At 29.2% G+C, this 22,336-nt stretch overlaps 1 protein-coding gene across 2 annotated transcripts in view; it reads right to left on the bottom strand.

Moving 5' to 3' along the window:
* LOC132938638 (uncharacterized) overlaps positions 1–22,336 on the bottom strand; it is a 40,823-nt gene that overhangs the window by 6,969 nt on the left and 11,518 nt on the right. Inside the window, exons 2-4 of one of the 2 annotated variants that reach the window (XM_061005576.1) lie at positions 3,504–5,534; positions 2,676–2,781; positions 2,225–2,316 (exon numbers count right to left, since the gene is read on the bottom strand). In XM_061005576.1, coding sequence (XP_060861559.1) covers positions 2,225–2,316; positions 2,676–2,781; positions 3,504–5,466 — 2,161 coding nt within the window. In that variant the 5' untranslated portion in view covers positions 5,467–5,534. The remainder of the gene's footprint in view (positions 1–2,224; positions 2,317–2,675; positions 2,782–3,503; positions 5,535–22,336) is intronic. The other variant, XM_061005577.1, reaches the window with a different exon arrangement.

The following is a 22,336-nucleotide window of genomic DNA, read 5'->3' as shown; positions in this document are numbered from 1 at the left end:
TTTTAATTTGCATAACCTTGTGAAAATTTAAATATTAAATAAAATAAAAACAAGAAATTATAGGTTATTTAATACAACTTATTCTTAATTCGGTTGATTTTGACGATGTGAGATTTAAAATTAAAAAAAAAATAGCTACCTATTTGACATTAAAACGGATTTTCGTAATGTATTGCAATTTGCAAGTCCATCTGGATACCATCTGATCTTGGCCTTGGAACTAAAAACTATGCAATATAAAACCGGTTTTCTTGTTTAAAAATTAAATTTAAATTTACCAACCTAGTTTGGTCATGATATTTCAATGACAAAAATGTATCTTTATTTATAATAATACAATTTGTATTTGTATTTTAGAATCAGAGCGGAGCGATGAATGTATTTTTTTTACAAAGATGTGTATTGTTTTTATTTTTATTGTTGTGTCTGCCATCATGTTTTATAGCAAAAAAAAAATGCTTCAATGTTCAACTTTGAGAGTGTGGTTTTTGATTGCAAATTAAATATAGTTGGTACTTTGGGGATCATTAGAACTTTTCAAAGTAATTGGGAAAAAAAATACGGTAAAACGGGAATATTTATGCAACACCAATTTTTGATTCAAAAATTTCAAAAAATATACCTACATCGTAAGGACTTACTTTTTGCCATTATGTATGATATTATTGTCTATAGGTACACAATACAATTTTCAAAGTATTTATTCTAATTATTTTAACTTATTTTTATTACGAATATATTCAACCATTCTATATTAACTTATGTAAGTTAATAACAATAATAATATAATATTTTGATGTAAATACATCATTATTATAATTTTTAATTATAATAATTTCGATGTTTTTAGTCAAAATAAGTTCAACATACCGTATACGCGTTATTTAGAAAATAAATAATAAATATTAATTTAAATAAATTATGTAATAAAATAACCTTATAGGAATAGAGACTAGTTCTGAATTGTTTTTCGTACCTATACAACGATTTAACCAAATAATTCAAATTTAACGCATTAATTAATGATGATACGGTACACTCAAACTTATTAACAGCATAGAGTCTTTATTCATTATTTTTTATTTTTTAAAACAAAACTGCGGTTTGATTACCGGATGAGTCTCATTTCACTAATACTTTGTTACAGAATAGTACACGAATAAATAATAATAATACAGGTTGATTTGTTTTGTTGACACTCAATAATTTAAAAAATTATATTTTTCATTTTTTAAGTATTTCAATTTTTTTTTATAAAGGGAGAAATTCAAAATATACGAATTGAATTTTGAACAAGCAATTTTTCTGCCCAATATTTTACAGGTAAATACCATTCCACTCCACCCATCAAAACTTAAAATACTTGATAAGTTATAACTAATTAACTACTCGTTTGAAATTCAATTTTTATGCATAAAATAATTCTGAAAAATATTCTTCTTTGGTATATGAAATTAAAAATGGATAATGAAAATAAATTCAACATATTATTTTTCTTGATAAGTATTATTTTTTAATAATTTACAATTAATTAAAGAAAAAAAATTTTGAAAAATTTTGAAAGTTTAAAAAATCTCGATCAACCTTAATTATTTAAGTAATATTTTTTCTTTTCTTAATCCCTAGTCTCATTCATGAAACTCATTTTAGTCATAAGTAATACTTATTCTTAAGCATCGACTATGAGCATCGGACCTATGTCACCCTTTATCTATTTTTTTTTATTATTGTATATTCCCAAGAATTAGTTATTAGAATAAATAGTAGATTTATTTATATTATGATTAATTGAAATTTCAAATGCATTTTTCATAATTGTTATTAATTATTTACAAAACATACAGGTTTTCCGTAACAAATTAGTAATTACTTACTCGTCTAAATATTTAAAAGATTTTATTGGATTGATGCAATTTATTGTAAGTAGAATATTTAAGTACTGAATTTTTGATCTGTACATCAATCGATTTAATAAATACTTTTGATGTCAACTATTGTGATTCATTACATGTCTTAGACTTTAGTCAGTTAGTTATTAATTTATAATACTTAAAATTAGCCATTAAAATAACCACTAACAACTAATAATAATATATTATACTTATGAGTATAATATATTGCCAGTATTGTATATTTTAAGGCGTTTAATGTATAATTATTAATTAACGCCTATAACGTATAAAACGTTTAATTTATATTATAATAGGTATCTTCGATAACTTACTTTGATCTTTATACAAGAGCCCATGAATTAGTTTTGAAAATGGTTTTGAATTTGACTTCTTTGTCTTTGGCTTTTGACGAAATCTATTGGAACTGATAAACATGCGATTAAAAAATGTGATATACATAGGTTTATATTTTATTTTTAGAAGTATAGTATTTATAGTATAGCTAGTTTTCAAGGTACCCATTATCTATATTATGAAAATCATATTTCGGTGTACGTAGAATAATATTAAGATTATTTTTAAATTTAATTGATAAGACATTTATAATAATTTCAAATAAAACACAATATTATATCTAACATTAAAATGTAATATAAATTGAAATATTAATGATTGAATCTAATGGTTAAAAACATATTTGATACTAGGTACACACAACTTAATATACCGACAAAAATTAACTTGTAAATTGAATTATTGTAATGTATATTTAAATATACTCACGGATACGGTATTAAAATAATTTCTTCAGAGGAAGGAACATCCACCCAACCATCATCCTCGTCAAATTTACTGTTTCTGTCCACACTGACGCTATCCGATGTGACACCTTTGAAAAAGTATATTAAATATTAAAAAAGTGGGCAAGTATAGATAACCGTTTTGCTGTACATTAGGTGTCAAGTGTATTGCGTGATTCAGAGCATAAAAAACATATTTCAACAATATTCAAAAATTTCAAACGCCTATTTAGATAGCTTAAAATGTATGTCTGTATAAATATTTTGAATTTATAATTGAGTTTATAAATGATATTTCAACTAATAGTGGAATGTTTCAAGATTTTACGATCAATATTTTTTAAATTATAACTAAACACAAAAATTGGTAGAAAATAAATCGTTATTATATTAAGGGTACGTTTGAATATTATTCAATGCTGTAAAAACTTCAATAGCTACTAGCTCTTAAAAATGTTTAATGACTTAAGATTTAACACTAAATTTATTTTTTTTAATTTCTATTAATAAACTTATATAGTATGGAATCTTGTAATTAAATTTAAAACTGTATGCATGTTTATCTATAAAATAATTTGCAAATTTTTGTCATTTTTATAAAGTTTATAAATTGTTTAACTTTAACCACTTATAAAAAATGATGACTATGTATTTTTGATATTTTATTAATACAGTAAAAACAAATTATGAGGAACCTTGTATTAAATCGATAAACTAAAATTGTATTGTTGGATTATTGGAATCGACAAAATATGTATATTACATTTTTTCTCCAAAGGTGTGAAGAATAATAATAATTTATTTTTATTACCGGATGAAGTGGATTCCGACGGAGGATTGATTCCATAAATGCTGTTGTCAATTTCCACCGAATTATCAAACATCTCTTTTTTCTCTTGGTGGCCGTTTTCGTCACTATCGCTGTCGACCGGAAGTTGTTGCGGTGACGCGTCGACAACTGTGACGGAAATGACCGGTGGCGTCGGTAGCGGGGGCAACGGTGGTTGGACCGTCTCGTAGCTAGTGTCTTCGTAGGCGGTCGTGGCGGTCGTAACAACGTCGTATATATTTTGCTCGCCACCATCAATGGTGGAGTAGTGATCGTACGGACTCTCCAATACGACATACGGACTCTCCAACACGACATTCGGCGCTTCTGTTGTGTGGGTACCAGAGTCGGTTGACGTTAGTCGTATGTAGCGTAGTTCCTCATAGATGGATTCTTCGCCGACGATGTAATTGTAGTTGTGTGAACCGATTTCGGTAGTGGTGTCAGCGGTGAGAGCAGTGGTGTCCGTGGCGAAGCCAGTCGCGGTGAGGGTAGCTTCAGCTAGGGACGCGATCACGGAATGAGTGGGGGACGCGGCGACTAGAGACGACGGCAGTTGCGATGATTGTATCTCACCGACGCTATGTCGTCCACCTTTATTGTAGGCAGGGGTGGTTGTGGTGAGGGTAGTTGTAGTAGAGGTAGTTGTAACGGGGATAGTTGTAGTGGGGTTGGTTGTAGTGGAGGTGCTTATAGTGGAAGTGGTTGTAGCGGGGGTATTTGTAGTGGGGGTGGTGGAAGCAGCGGCGGTTGTCGTCAAAGTCGTCGGCCGTTTCCAACCATGCAGAAATGAACAGTTCGGTTTCAGCGGAAGCGGTGGTGGTGACTTGGCCGGAGCTATCACCTCTGTTGGCTGCTGCTGCTTCAAATCTTCTCGTGGAGGCGATCGCTCCCTTTCCGTTGGCTGCTGTTGGTTCAAGTCTTCTCGTGGAGGCGATCGCTCCCTTTCCGTTGGCTGCTGTTGGTTCAAGTCTTCTCGTGGTGGTGATTGCTCCCTTCTCATAGGGTGCTGCAGGTTTTTTGGCGGGGGCATCACGTTTAAAACACTCTCTAACTGAGCATCGGGATCTCTGGCAATCGATAACCGTTTGTCTTTGTTCAACAAATGTCTGTCCACCGTGACGGTCGTGTCCTTTTGCATCGGTGGCCTCCGTTCGTTTCGCCTAATACTACGAGTCGTAACGATTGGCTTAGGTCCCAGAACACTGGGTTTCGACGGTTTTTTACCGTTTTCGAACTGCACTAAGAGCTTTTTCACTACGGACGACGACGTCCGCTGGTTAATAGTCTTCTGCTGTTCGGCTGCGGGATTTTTTGTAGCAGTGGGATGTAGCATAGTGATTTGCTGTTCCACGCCAGTCAGATGATCTAAGATGTTTCGCTCTTCTACGACAGTCGGCTGTTGTATGGCGATATGATGTTCCACGGTAGTTAGATGATCTGCGACTTTTTGTTGTTCTACAGTAGTCGGCTGTTGTATGGCAGTGGGATGTTCTACAGCTGTCGGCTGTTTTATGGCAGTAGGACGTTCCGTGGCCATCCGCTGGTTCGAGTTGGTCCGCACTACGACCATCTGGTTGATACAACGCTTCTTTTGCGAGGTCGACTCGAACTTCTCGACCGTGGCCCGTACCACGACGCCCTTTTCCCGCACTGTAGTGACCTTTGTCCTGGCTGTAGAGCCTTTGGCTAGCGTTTTGTTTACTTTTTTCATGATTGCCTGCATCGAGTCCCCCTGGTTGGCGTCCACCACCACCGCGTTGAACTTTGACGCCAGCTCGGCGACCATGGTGGACGGCACCGACACCCGGATCGTTTGGTAGCCCTTGAAGCTCCCTGTTCGGTTGATGTGCGGTCCAGCACCGCCACGGGATTTGAAACTCGGACGTTTTATCTTGCCGCCCCCAGTAGGCAGTACGGAGCTAGTCGTCATTTCTGTGATCATCACGCCGGTCTCACTAAATCACACGCAGATCCTTTTTCTGCAGCTCACGCGAACGGGGATCATTATTCCTGTGCAAAAGAAAAGTATTCCATTTAATAAGATTTATAAGATTCATAAATTATATAACCTATATTATACTCTACAACATCGCACTAACTTAGCCTATTAGGGAGGTGGGAAAGAGTTGTTTTGTAGGTTCAAACCGCTATAGGTTACACATTTTATACGTCATTAACTCTTAAAAAATTGTTTTTATATCAACTAAAAAATTATATAACCTAACTATCTAAGACATTTGTTTTTCAAATGCGTGTTGCGCATACATATTATTTCTAGTAATATTTGTCTTCTTTAATAATTATGCAATACTTTTTACAATCTTAAAATAATTTAATGCTTAAGTCTAAACTGCAGTGTACAACTTAATTTAATATTATAATCGTAGTTATTATGGTTTACAAAATTATGAATAACTAATATATTGAAATCAATATGTGCCAACATAATTTTGTCTCATGTACGATAAAAAAACATAGAAGGTGGTTTAACCAATAATTATTTTACGGACAATTCAAACAGTGACTTGTTAACATATATTATGTATATATATATTTTACCTATGTAATGTATATTATAAAGTCACATTATGTATTTTGTGTGAGAACAGCTGAACAGCGTATTTATTTATGTATACATTATATATTCTGGAAAAATGCAGTTATTCACTCAAATGTTACATAACACATTATAATTATTACACATCTATTAAGGTCGTTGAAAGGTTTCTTCGTTTTCGAAATAGTGGTTTATGACATGTTTATGTAGGTACCCAACCTACTATCTTCCCATTGATGAGCTTAAATAAACCATTCTAAATAGGTTAATATGTGGTGTATCGAATCTACAAGCATTGTATTGATATACCAGAATGCTTTGATATAACTAAATTAAATTAATTCAATACTCGTGAAAAATCATGAATTAATAAATAGAGTATAACATTTTAACAGAATATTAAAACATATTCGTTATGTTGACATGATGTAATATGTAAATACACTGTTGCGTGATGAACCCTAAAAATTAAAAAAAAAAAAGGTTTTCTTTTTGCTCATTATTTGGAACAGTTGTAAAGTACCGTTTAGTCTTCAATATTTATAAACTCGAACGCGTGTCGCGAGGTCGTCTATTCTCGAACCGGACCTTAAAAATTGTGTTATTCACGTCGCAGTACACAAGTCATGTAGTATATGTCCGTGTACGATGATAAGGCGATATTTATATTGTCGACACACCTTGGCGAGTGAAACAACTCTAGATGTTGTTGTCGTCGTCATCGTTAACGGACTGGTGATAAAAGCATAATATAGTATTATACTGCATAGACACTGTTGTCACACACACGCACACACTCACAAGCCAACTCGCGCCCTATACTACACTTTACGCAGTAGCAATGGCGTAAGCATATTATTATTATTATTATTATTATTATTATTATTATTACTATTATTATTATTATTATGTAAAGGAATTCAACTAATTCAGGGGATCACATCGGATGACTTATATCGTGTTAGTCTACAACGGTAACAACACATATTTTAAGCAAGGATGGGCAAGTTAACGATTTTTTTTAACTTGTTAAGTTAAGTTATTTTAAAACAATAAAGTTGAGTTAAGTTAAAAGTTACTCATATTTTTTTTTCGTTAACTCGTTAAGTTAAGAATTAACTTTGAAAAAAAAGTAACTTAACTTAGTTTAAATTTAAAATTTGCTAATTTACAAAAATAAAAAATTCCAGATACAAAATATAGATTATTAGATAGTTTTTCTTTACGCTCAAGAAAATTACTGGGGAAATTTAAAATGATACATCAAAGCAAAAACCCATTCAAAAATTTGCATTATTCTTCGGACAAAAATTAACTTAATATAGATACTTTTTTTCAAGATTAACGTGTTACCTGTTAATCTTGAAAAAAAGTAACTTATTAAGTTAAAAGTTAATTTGAAAAAAAAAGTAACGCGTTAATTAACTTAATTAAAATTCACTTAACGTTTTAACTTAATTTTAACTTTTAACTCGTTAATGCCCAGCCTTGATTTTAAGTATAAAATATTTATAATTATTTGATGATTTGTTATGTTGCTGATTTTCGATGATATAAATATCGAGCATAATAAATATATCTGTTTTTGTGTTAAGCATTTAATTTTAGTACCAGTTATTTCTACTAGGTAATAATACGGACAGGTACTATAATACTGTGCACACTAGGTTCTAGAACTATCTTGGGAATCAAGTTTTACATCGTTTCGGAGACTTTATAATATGTAGACGAATCTATGGTATCTATCGAGTTATCGGATTCCAAAAGTAGATTAATGTATTTTTCATCTGAACGCCAAGTTTTATCAATAAATATTGTATTATAGTTGATACGTGTTTGTGATTTAATTCACGTATTTGACGCCTGTATAATTAGTTTTCTGTGTACCTATACATAACGCCACTGGCAGTGGTGAGTGGTGAAACGGCGAATAGTAGGGTTGTGTGCACACATTGCCCACATAAACGGGTAATAATTAATATACATACGCGCACGCACACACACACACCAATGGATGGCGTAACCAGGACTTCCTTATGTATGTTTGTGGCGGAGGGAGGGAGGGTTATAAATCAAGAAATGTATTTCAATTACATTGTTTTATACAATTTATACAATATGTATTTAAATATTATTATAATATAACTAACTACTATAACACATATTATTAATTATTATTTATTATTTATAGGTAAGTTATAAACTAGGCCGGTAAAATAAAAAAATGTTTATTGTAAATTATTATTTTTAAAAAGTGGGTATCTAACATGGTTCAAAGGGAGGTGGTGGGACTGGATCAGCAGTCCATCCCTTCGTTGTGCCACTGACACACACACACGCACACGGTTTATATTATGTATAATATGGTGATCATTGAACCATACTCGTCTACATCTATATATAATATACACACGTGTTCGTCGGGCGTAGGAGTGATGAGGGCGGCGCCGGTGAGATAACCTTTCGAAGGCCTCGCACTGTGCGGCAAAGACCTCAGAGCCAATATTTTTTGTATAATATTATGATGATGGCGACGGCAGCAGAGTCATCGAACTCTACGTCCGCGAATATCAACTCTTCATGACATTCGGTCTCCCTCCGAAAATGAATACACATGCCCGTTTCGGTTCGCGCGGAGGCAGCATCCGAACCAGTGAACGCGAAAAAATTGTTTTTTTAATTTGTTATCTATTTATTGCGATTAGATATCAGTCACATCTTAAACTTCAAACTGACCTACGAAGATGGGTAGTTATATCGATCATATAACACCTAAATCAAGCCAAACACACTGATCCGACCAAACATTTACATTACCTTTTACTTATAAGTTACCTATATTATTTTATATAAGGTCTCTCAGTGGGACCCAGTACTCATATATATATATATATGTATGTATGTATGTATGTACGTATGTATGTATGAAATTAAATTAAATATACTTACATATGTATGATATGTTTTGTTCTACTGTTTTTAAGACTATACGTTTTATCGATTTGCGTCATGTAACGCGTTGTAACAAATTAAAAAAAATCTCTGCCTCTTTTGTCCACCAGTATTACTTTTTTGTATAGAAACAAGAACTATTGTGGTATGATATGATGTAGTTAAACATTAAATTAATGCCATAAAAATCATACTTTAAAGTTGAAGTAACAGTGCACTTTTGCAAACTATTATAAATTATAATTAATCATTAAATAGCCACTAACTTACTAATGTTTAATTTTACACGCTTTCATCATATTAATTTCTATAGGTAAAAAGATTAATAATCATAATATATACAAATCGATTATCGAAAGATACGCTGTTTTTCGAGTAATTGACATTGTTTTATTTTGTAAACTTATCATTCCAACAATATGAACATAATATTATTGCATTGTATAATACTATACAGGAAATTGAAATTCTGGTTCAAATATATTTTGTTGAATTTTAATTACTATACTAAATCTAATATATTTTATTCTTAATATTTATTAAAAGTCTAGAAAATGAATACTTTGAATAAAACATAATATTATCCATGGCAATAATGAAATAATTACGATTTTAAACCATATTTATATATTTTATTCCGTAATTACGTACATATTATTAATTTAATTTCACATTATTATTCATCTCGTATACTCAATACACATTGTAATGATTAGTTGCGTGTTTTGTATACTTATTGACTATATCTTTCAACACATCGTACGCATTATATAATATAAAAATGACTGTTTCTAACATTTTTCAGTAGTTATAGCTATTACAGCTTCCTATTTTTTCATTTACAACACATATATATTCTGCATTTATCATATTATATCGTTAATGTTTACAACCCAAATAGTCAAATGCGCTGTGATCAAAAACTATGCATACTATACGCTGTGGTCTTTAATAGTTAATTAATAATATTATTATTTAACCAAACGTAATACACTTTTTACATCAGAATTAAAATATAATTAGGTATAATAGACAAACGTGCAGTCTATTCCAAGTCAACAGTCAACTATACTTAATATTATTATCAATTCAATAATGTAAGTACTTTTTAAGTATAATTATCGCTGTTAATTTTTTTATTTGAAAACTGCAATATATTATAATAACAAGCTTACTAAAGTATAGGGAATTTATGCAGAAAATGTTTTAGTGAGTTGTCAGTAAGGGAATGCTTCAAATTAATCAATAAGAATAAACTGCTTTAAAATTAAAGGATAGGCTAGTTCTGCAGCAGGTGAATAATAAACGAGTTTGGACTAATATAATTAATACAAAGAAACGATTATGATTATTTTAAATTATACAATGATCAAAACTTAATATTAAGTATAAAATGGTGGGAATTTCATAAATTTTTAATCTCCTTTGTATTTTTAACATGTAGTGCACTGTTAGTAAAAAAAATTTAAATACATTTTTGAGAATTATACCTAAGTTATGATACAAATTTTTTTTTATAACAAATATTATTGATTATTTCAATCCATTTAGCCATTTAAAATAAAAATATCATGACAAGAAATATACATTTTAAATTAAAATGTTTGTTTTATTTTTAGTAAAATACTATTTATTATAAAGTTTTTAAAAAATATGTACTTAAAACAAGTCTTTACATAAAAATAGCCTTACTACGTTTAAGCTCAACTACAATAAAATATTAAACTTTTCAACAATAGTTTTATTATTTGTCACGTATATTTTAAGCCATTAATAATATGGCACCAATCAATCAAATTTGGGAAAAGAAGCTTGTAAATTTGATGGGTATTATACTACTGTTGAATAGGATCTATAGGACGTACATATCACATTGTTGTGAAATGAATTTTAACCTTGAACACTATTCTTTGTTTGTTCATTTTATTAATATTATATTCGTTTTCTATAAAATATTTTTATAAAGGAATATGCGAAATATAATATCGGTGTAAAAAACAGATAACTATTATTGAAAGACAGATATATATAATGTTTCTCTTCTTACATAAAACATGTAAGGATTTTAAGGGAAACGCCGATTACAAAGTTAAAAATCACTAATAGATTTATAAAAATAATTTGATTTAAAAAATATTAAATGTAGGTATTATTTTTTTCACGAATTACAATCAGTTTTAACTATCATCTACGCATAACCTAGACCAGGGGCGTCATTTCAACTTTTTGAAGAGTATGCTAACAAGGAAGGCCAAAAAATGTTCAGTCGGCCAATGTATTATAGTTATTACAAAAATTGATTTCTCGCTACGCTCTAAAACTAGAATTTTTATATTTTCCATGTAATAATCTAATATATTATGAATAGTGTATACTTAATAATAATAAGTTTGTACTTAAATTATTTAAATTTAAATATCTATAGCCACTAAAATACCTAAAATCATTGTAATTTTTATTCCATAAATATATAATTGGCCCCATTGAGAGAAGCAGTTCTAAATTACATTATAAGTACATAGTAGATAGTACATAGTACATAGTGAGTATATGATAAAACAAATCCTCAATCACACATCAAATACCTCAAATGACGTCCCTGACCTAGACAAATGGTAAAACATACTTTTAAGGTATTGAAAACGTACCAAATTTGGAAAATATTTTTTTGAAATAAACCAAATTAATTAAGTCATTAATTTAGGACTTTTAATTTAATGCACTATACTTAAAACATTTAAAATACAAAAAAAAGTACTTGTAAATCTTATAATACCAGATTTAATGCATAATTTAAAACTTATTAATATTTAGTCATGGAGAGAGTTTTACATTACTTTTATGAATATACAATTTTACAATAAGGTACATTATTTTTTAATTTATGGTTGATTTACCTATACAGTTAAATTAGTCAGAAAAAAATGACAATCTCTTGTAAGTATCGAGTAATTTATTTTTTAGTACCCAGCTTTACTAATAAATAATAATAGGTTTATAAAAAATATCTATTTTATATTTCCAACTATGTATACCTTTAGTACATCAGTACAGGCTATTATCAGAGTTATTACGCAGAGGTACTTATTAGTAAGTAATTATTATCATATGCCTATACTGGCCTATAATACTAGTATAAAGTCTTTGCTTATTATACGTTACCGTTATAATTACTCCGAATAGGTACCTACTCGTGTACATTTTCCATATGCATGTTTATAAATATTTTGTTATTTTGTCTCACAATTTCTACTTTTTAATTAATACATTTAAACTATTAATTTATTATGTAGGTATTTAATCAATTATAAATTGATTTCATCGTATTTACTGATTAAACGTGTAGTAAAGTCGAATAAAAACATTAAGCGCAGACTTTAGCCAAAGTTCACTGACGATTTAAACGGTATTTGAACATAAACAATGTAATTTATCCAACATTATTGCAACATGAGGTCACCTACATTGGGTGTCTCCAATATATATCGGATATTAATTATTACATTCAATCTAGATAATTACAAATAATTTTATTCTACTCCCATTTTTTTGCATTTCACTATTATATTGGGCAGTAAAACAAAACATCATAATTAAATACAATTTTTTTTATTAATAAGAAAATCCTCGGTATCTGGTTCATTAGTTGACAATTGATTACTTAGGTATATTTAACATTTTATGTCAAAAAATAATAGTTATATTAAAAAATGGGAAAGTATGTAACCGCTCTACTGTATAGTTTTAGGTATCGAGTGTGTCTGCCTCATCGTCAAGTAAGTCACCAGCTATAATGTACGAGTTTAATTTGAATGCTTTAATGATTATAAATTTATGGGAAAAACGTTTCTGAGTGAAGATAAAATTGTAACTTCAAACGCTCATAAAAATAACTGTATAGATTTACACTCAACTTTTTTTTTATTTCCAGAAATTGCAACTTATGATGGACCTTATAATAAATTGTATTGCATTCAGATCGAGCAAAAAATGTTTATCAACAATAATTGTAAAAATACTTTTAAAAAAAAATCTAAATATTCACATAACTTTAAATCGCTCAAAATGCTTCAAAATATTTTAAAAATTGTAATAGTATAAATTGTAAAAAGTGTATAGAAAATGGTAATATAAACATTTGGTGAATATTTCAAGTATCTACGCTTATCCTTTTTTGCCAATAACTAGTTTTGTGTAAAAATTAGCATTTTTACCCAATTTTTTTGAAAAATACTGCGAATTTTTAATTTTTCTCTTCCAAACGTAAGAACTAGATTAACTTTCCTACCAGAAAATATTTTGAAGATGAAAATTAAAGCATTTTTTCTACTAGAAATCGTGTATTCATACACACAAATAAACACAAACGCATACATAGTAAAATCAATTCATTCATAGCTTCCCTCAGAATTTAAAATAGAATAATGATTGTTGACTGTTGTGCTGGTTTTGAATACGATGTTATATACTTACCTACCTAAATGATATTACAATAAGTTATCTATATCCTAATTTCTTTTATATATTTTTTCTACGATTTTTAAATACTTGTAGATGGCTTTCGTGACGACCGCAGTAGGCCACATTTCTATAAAGTTATACAACCATTGTATTCTTCTCTTGGATAATATATCAATAATTGTATTATGCACACAACACAATATAATTTCATAGAACGACGCAGAAAGTATAAGCAGGAAGTTTTCGACAAACAAATCAATGATCATTTAAAATATTCTATTCAGGCAATCTGTAAGAAATAAATATTAGTTGAGCAACAAGTGGTCGGGTATGTGTTATTATCATATTACCATTTATTTTTCTTTCTTTTATTCCGTTGAGACAACAAATTTTGTATGTATGTATCCATTACAAATGGACTCTCGAGATACCTACCTACTATCAATTCTTACGTCGTGTGCATTGTTATTCATTCGTTATTACAGGCTAATCCTAAGTAGAGAAAGCTTTCTGATAATATAGTCGAGTATAATATTTTGTTTAGTACCATCCTGCGGTTATTTCAATAACATTAACATTATCATCACCGTCACGTTTATCTCAACGGAACCTTTCTCTGGACTGTTGTCATTCGAATATACCTAATTCGATCATAAGTTATAACATAATAATAATATTATACCATTAAACGCGCGTGGCACGTCACGTCCGATTATAAAACAATAATTTCGCATATCATTAACTATCCTTAATGGTTTTATTTCCAGTGTGGCGTGCTCCGAGATCTTTCTGTACGCGTAAACACCGGAAAAACCGCCGAAGCCTTCTTCGTGAGGGTTAAATTTCATTGCCAAACAGCCTGTGTCGTTTAAGGCATGCACCAGTAATTCTTTAGTTATCGTGTTACAGGTGTATATCCTTTAAAAAAAAAAATACTACTTCTACAATTCTTATGGTTTCTACGCGACACTGCTCTTCGTCGGTTCTATTTTACTTTCCGTTTCAAATCATCCAGGTGCATTGAATAGTATTACCTTAAAATTTGATCTTCCACCATAAGTGGTAAATAAAATAAGTAGTATCGATTATATAATAAATAGCAGTACATGTACTTCTATTAAAACCGTTTAAATATTTTCAATAATAAACAATTCATATAAACGATAAACCTTTAAACTAATTTTACGCGTTTATAAAACGATCTATATTGTTAAAAAAAACGTCCTTAAATAATGAAATTGTATGATTTGAATATATTATAATATATGTTACATGAAAACTATTTTGATAAATATTTTAAATTAAATTAGTTAACGTCTAAAACTTAGCTTAAAAAGGTTCCTGCCAATTAGTTTAAGAATTTGTGTATATTGAAATTAGTTTGAACATATAAAATACTACAATATTTCTAACATAGTACAGAAAATTAATATTTACTAGTTAAATAAAAACTTCATTTTTCGTAAAATACCAATCTCGAGGGAGTATTATTGCTTATCCAATTTAAAATAATAACGTTTAAAAATATGATTTAGATAAAACGTTTATAATGAAATAACCATTATTTGTCATTTATTTAGAGTACCTACTTACATACGGTGACGGATTAAAATATTGGGCAGTATGATACACTTTATACAGCACAAATTGTTAGGTGTGCTGTACAAAATTAAAAATTGTATAGGTACATAATTTGTGTTAGAATGTAATTGATTATAAAGTGTTGATTGTGTTTAAAATTAGGTACCTACCTATTTATAACAATGTAATGTAACAAATAATAATATGTATAGGTAATATTGTTTTTGGTAATGAATAATCGTATTTGGTTTAATCATAATTAGTAGTTGTCCAATATACTATTTAATGTCTGTAAGTATCGAAAGAGAACAGAACTTATTGTATTTTCAACACAGAATAACAGATTAATGTGATAAATAAGTTATTCTGTGCTTTTATAATGACACCCTTAGGTTGTATACAATTAGTCACAGATTTAGGGGGCTCAAAGGGCTTTAGCACTCCCCCCTTTGGAAATGTTATGATTTTTGTTTTTATTTATATAATAAATAGTTCATACCATACGTCTTAGAATCCATAAATTAAAAATATAAATAAAATTGGCAATATTTTAACAAATTATATCATTAGGCATATATATATTATAATCTATTAGGTATGTACTAAAATTCAAAAATTTTAATTCTCTTAACATCCCCTTCCCCATCCTCCATTTTATATTTATAGATCTACGCCTGTATACAATTTATTGTATATTATCTAAGATGACAGTGCTGTATAATTAGTGATAAAAGAATCATAATGTTTGGAAGCAATATGTAAATAGGCCCCCATAGTAGAACTTTGTTTAACCGTCACCGTCGCGGTCATAGAACATAACAGTTTATATTCAAAAAATCAAAAGAAAAAACACAATAATATATCAAAAAATTCAAAATCATAAAAAAAAAAATATTTCTAGAAAAAGAATTTTTAATTCTACTTCTATATGTATCATGAAACTTGGCTTACTCTACTAACTTACTTTTTATCAATCTTAAAACAAAATATGAAAATGCTATTAAATTAATTTCCTGATTATTATTATAACTATCACGGCCTTTGGTAATAACTAATAATAATAACGACTAAAGACTGCTATCGGTTTAAGCCGTTTATTGTTTGTTTATTATTATTCCTTACAATTTATAATGTGTTCACCACTCAGCCGAGCAACAAATATCTCATAAAAAGTGTGCAGTACGAACATTTAGATATTTTTGCCTCTGAAGACTGCATACAGTAAATAATAGGTAATGGTAGCGTTTAATGTGCGCTATTTGGGTTTTACTAAAGTACTCCTTTCATAATTATTGAACAAACCTCTCTCATGACTTAAAGACAAATGTATTGTTAATAGGAAATGAGATATGATCCTAATGGTGGCTCAATGTCTTGTTTAATAATATCTTATGTACCCAACTAAGGTCTACGGTACTATATTATAGTGTTGTTATTTTCTTGTCTACTGTATTCATTATTAACACATTAAGCGATAATAGAATATAGAATTACATAAATGGAAATAGAAAAATAGTCCAAAAACGTGCGTACGTAGATTATGTATGGGTAGGTATATGTTATACATTCGGCAAGTGTTATTGTATTATTTATTACTTTGCTAATGTAAGTTATTATGCAGTAGTACAAACATTGAAATTGGAAACAATGACAATTTTATTTCAACATTAATTCTCACACTATAATAAATAATAATTTATCATGTTCCAATGGAAATACGAATGTTATTCTTTAAATAGTATGACGTATATAACAGTAAATAAAAAATTTAACCAAATAGTTATCACAGAAAAAACATGCTATCTTACAAAACATGATTACGAGAAAAAAATATTTCATTTCGGTTTTTACGACTACTATACAATATACTAAAAATAACAAGTCAGTTACATTGAAATATCATTAACATTATATTATATAGATTTAAATCTATCTTTTTTCTGTATAAATTATATACCTAAACATATTTAAATTCAATATAAGTAGGTAATATCACCGAGTTTATTATAATCAATGGTAATATAATGTAATGTAGATTTTTTTTTATTAATTCTAAGGAATGCAATGTCTACTATACATGCTTAATATCTTATTGCTAGTAATGGTATATGTTAGGAAAAACTCATTATCTTATAAGCGTAATATTCTGAATTCAACGAGTTCTAAGAATTTAGTGAAAAATTAATAAACTAGACACTAGTGAAGTACAGTTGTTTATAATATTATGTATTTTTCGTTTGGTCCTTGAGTTATTATTATATTCCACGCAAGTCCCAATAAGTATACTCTTTTTATAAATAAATTATTATTTATTAGATTTTGTTATAAAATACGTATCAACATATTATGTTTAATCCACTGTTAAAATGTACTGACAAAATTATTCAATTGGTATCAGTGCGGAGTAAAGTCTTTTCACATCTGCTCGTTTAAAACATATTACATGAAGGAAATTGATAACAATTTTCTCAGCCAGAAGTAAAAGAAATACATCTTCATTAAACACTGTGATTTTATAAAACTAAAACCCATTGTTAAAAATGTTTGCTAACAGCTATAAAAATGTTAATTATATGGATCAATTGTATTAATTATTCTCATGTTACCACCGATCTATTATTTTAATAACAATTATTTAATCGCATGCCGTGTTTCCTCTTACCATTTATTTTTCTATGCCTCTTTTTACTTCCTTACTTCCGATTCTGTCGTAATACTATATTCACTTAATACGTTATGTAATTTAATTACATTAACTTTAAATTATATCCGTCTTAACATGTTAATATCAAAAACTATTGAAATCATGTCTCTGAATGGTATCGCATTATAAAATGCTTTTGTGGCAAATATATTACAGTTTAATGTTTATACGTTATATAATAAAGCGTTTTCAATTTTTCCTCTAGTTCTATTTTCTAACACTGATTATATTTTATTTAAAAATTATTCTTAAGATATAGATACTCCTATTAAGTAATTATTTTGCAGCTATATAAAATAATGGTAAATACTTAACAATTTAAAAACATTATCTTAAACTATAAGCATAAATTATTGTTTATACTACAAAGTGTTACTAAATTGTCGGGTCATTTATTTTCTAAGAAACCGTCACGCTAAATTTGATTTGACGGTTCTGGAAACGAAACTATTTATATTATAATTTGATTTCATAGAATTATATTTGAACCAATGAAGTGAACTCCAACCCGTTATATTTTTTACCAGTAGCTCTTTTATTCTTCTGACAATAGATCCCCAGACTTCTAGGCTATAGGTCACATACATTATTAGTATCAGAAATTAGGCGTTGTAACAGACATTTCGATACATAGTATACTGTGTATTCAGGTGTGTTAAGATTTCACTAATTTGAGAAGAAATCTCGTTAGATAGGTAGGTAGGTCTATAAGACTAATCTTGGCATTAATGGCAGTTGCAGTTTTCAATGAACACTGATTATATATCTAGGGTAATCATAAATCATAAATCACTAGGTACATAATATATATATATTATTGGACACTGATTCTGCAGCTGTGGAAGCAATTTTCTGAGCATGCATAGTCAGAGGAAATTTGAAAGAAGAGAAACAAACATAATATATCAGCTAGTCTCGTTGTCCTAGACCTTTCTCTTCAGGGTCTAATGTATTTTTACTTCACTTTACTGCTTCACTATATGCGGCGAAAAACGATAGGGCGTGCCTTACATTTCTCACGAAGTGGTTTATTTTTCACTCTTTTATTATTATACTTATTTGATTATCGAGATAATAGGTTCGATGAGATATTTCAGATTGTAAAAGTGAAAATTAAATTGCACCGTAGTAAAATTATTATATCTGCACGTATTGTGTGATACAATAGACTAGTGTATTGTTATTTTGAAAATAAATGTAAGAGTGTAATATAATAGGAAGCATAATATAAGTAACTATAAACTTGCTAAAATGTATTGAAAAAAAAAACAATAAAAAGAAATAGAAAAAGATAGGTAGGAAAATATTATATAGGTAGTGAGGACTGGCTAAAAAATAATACTTTGACAGTTTGGCTATAAAACGTTGCGATTTTCATTAGCTTTAACCAGCCTGCAGTGGTGCATCGCTAAATGTTATGGTTAACTTATTTCAATAAACACTGCCAAGTTAACTCGTGCCAAACGTATTGTTAAAAGAAGCAATGGGTATCGGTATTAATAACTAGTTTTACATTCTTCTACGAAACCATTATGTATAGCCGTATAGGTACGTCATATTATGTTGATATAATATCACTAGTAAAAAAACTTTTTAAATATTATATAAAAGTATTAGGTATCAACTATAAGTTAATTCTTTGATTTCCTTGTATTCAAATAAATATGACATAATATTATTGTGGTTACGCGTGTAGTATGCCAAGTGTATAATAATCACTATAAATATCGAATATCCAAACAGCGTTATACACCGAATTCAATAATCATAAAAAAGTTCGTGCTCAGTTAAATAAATAAAGAAATACGATGAAAACGATAATAATAAGATCTATATGGTTACATATTTCAATTTTCAATACACTATATTTTTAATCTGGGAATAAATTTATTGAGTTCATTAAAATTATTGATTAAAAGTTCAGTAGTTTATAACGATACTTTTCAATAATACTTGTGTGTACTAGATTTTATGTACAGAGTGATTCACCAAATGTCCAATTGTCAATTATTAGGATAATTTTTTGAAAACATTGGCGTATTAAAATCAAAATGCAAACTTGTAGCTTTTGAATTATTTAATTTTGAGGATAAACTAAGGATAAAAAGGTCCATAATAATGTGTTCGGAAGATATTTGGGTTATGGCGATTTAAACATTTTAGTAGTTAATATTAATCCATCAACATTTATAATTTGTAAAATTGGTCCAAGTATAATAAACACTAGAACCAATATAACATATATTTTATAATTTTGTTACACTATATTTAAGGACGTTATATATATAGTTTAAACATTTTAAAACTGAGAAACTACTCGTTTGAATTTTGAATTAGGTACATCAAAATGTACAAAAAAATTATCCTTTATGAAATTTACAGTAAAATGGGGATTTCATAAATAGAAGTTTGTATCGAAATTGGACACTCCTTAATTAGTAAAAAATCTCAATAATTTGAAAAATGCCTATATTTAAAAATTCCGAAAATCAGAATTTGAATAAATAAGTTATTAAAGCAAAATATGGGGATGTACACGCTAGTGATTCACTCTGTATATAATAATATATAAACGTTCGTACTTACACCAGATTTATAGTTTTAACTATTATTGAAGTATCGATACATAATTTGTTTAGCAAATCGGTAGTTGGAATTTTTTTATCAATGTTATTTCCCAAAGGACGAATATTAACAACGTATCATTTGCTAGTGTCTGATATGACATCACTTTAATCGGTAATTCGTAAGTCATTCAAATAGTGGTCTGTGTGGGTTTATTATTTTTTGGTTCCAACGCACAAGCGGAAACATTCTTCGTCGTTTTTCAATCTCGGTGATTCAAAATATGGACATTCCTAAATTATTTCCAATTAAAATCTAAAACTTTTGCATTTCCTAAAAAAAAAACAAAACAAAACAAACCAACCAACCAAAATCTTTCATCAAAATAATATGTGTTATTTGTAGTGATCCGTGTAGTGATAATCAGCCGACCTTGTACTTTCTCTCCTCCCATCTCCCAGCGGCTAATATATAGCATTCGATAATACCACGTCATCCCGTTATATTTACCATATTATATAGGTACACCGCCGAGGTCCTATATAGTCTAAGGCCCGCCAAGACGACGACGACACACACACACACACCGCGTAGGTATATATTATTATAATATAACCGCATTGCATTCTAGGCACGATTCGCACCCGGCGTTTCCCCTTAGGTCAGAGTCGGTTGATGCCAAACGAGAGTTAAAAACCCAATACCGTATCATTATAATATAATATCTACCGGGCGGTTTAATGATTCAATTTTTTTTTTTTTTTTTTGTTTTTTTAGTTTAAAAAAATTTAAACGGTTATTACACCAATATCCGTCGTCGATGATTCGGAAACAATTATTGCAGCTCGTAATGGTAATAGTCGTACAACACTCGTACACGCGGATAGGTAGGTAGGATAGATTATAAGAGACGGAAAAAAAAAAATAACCGGAACGTGAGTCACGACTGATGAGCGCGAGGAGAACGTCCCGAGGCGGTGACGTTGAACTTGAATCACGGGGACCGGTAATGAAAACTTTTGTTTGAACTATTATATTATTATTATTATATGTACCGAAAAAAAATTCCAACCGGTCGAGCGAGAAAACATTTGTCCAACGTCTAACAGCGTTTGAATAGCGTACGTTTTACTCATTGGACTAGTTTTATATTATAGTTACTACACAATATTACAGTATAGTATAGTACTTCTTTTTGTCGGCGTGACTCATTTGCCGATAAGAATTTTGCAATGGACTTATAGTTACGTTTGTCCACGAGGAAATCCGGTTATCCGATTGAATGAATGAATGACGGAGTAAATCGCGTAATTTTGAATTTACTTGACTTCGAGAAAGTCCCCTCGGGCATTTTAAACATTTTTATTACGGGTAATATCTACTTATAAGTTAAACTTATAATAAGGTGTCTTACGTATATGGTATATATTGTAATTTATAATATATTATATAGCTCGAACTTACAAGAAAAGAAACTCTATTATTCGCATAATTTTAAATTTATACATACCTATACCTATAATATCAGGCTCATGAATGTTACACAATAATCAATAATAACAACAATAATAATAATAGTATTTTTTTATATTTTCACTCATAACGGTGTTTACTATGTACACGTATTTCAACTATAGTAAATATGAATCGTGAATGTGCAATACGTAAATTTATTGAATTTATAATATTATGTACACGGTGTGGGCAATAAAAAATATATTTAGTAAAGCTAATAAATTAACATTAAATAAACAATAATAACCAATTCAAATCATTATACAGTATGAGTTGTAATAGATCAAATGCACCAGAAAAAATTATTAAAAGCAATTACCACTGCAATATAATCTCACTTGCCCTCATGTTTCAATGTTTATAACGTACGCCTTGTATTATTATTATATTCATAATTTTACATGGTTGTGATAAATTATGTTATAATACTGTGATATTTAATATATACATGTGTGTGTGTGTGTGGGGTTTTTGATT

Source organism: Metopolophium dirhodum, chromosome 2, assembly GCF_019925205.1.
Source record: "Metopolophium dirhodum isolate CAU chromosome 2, ASM1992520v1, whole genome shotgun sequence".
Lineage (NCBI taxonomy): Eukaryota > Metazoa > Arthropoda > Insecta > Hemiptera > Aphididae > Metopolophium > Metopolophium dirhodum.
The sequence above is the reverse complement of the archived record's forward strand: the minus strand, read 5'-3'. Positions and strand labels throughout refer to the sequence as shown.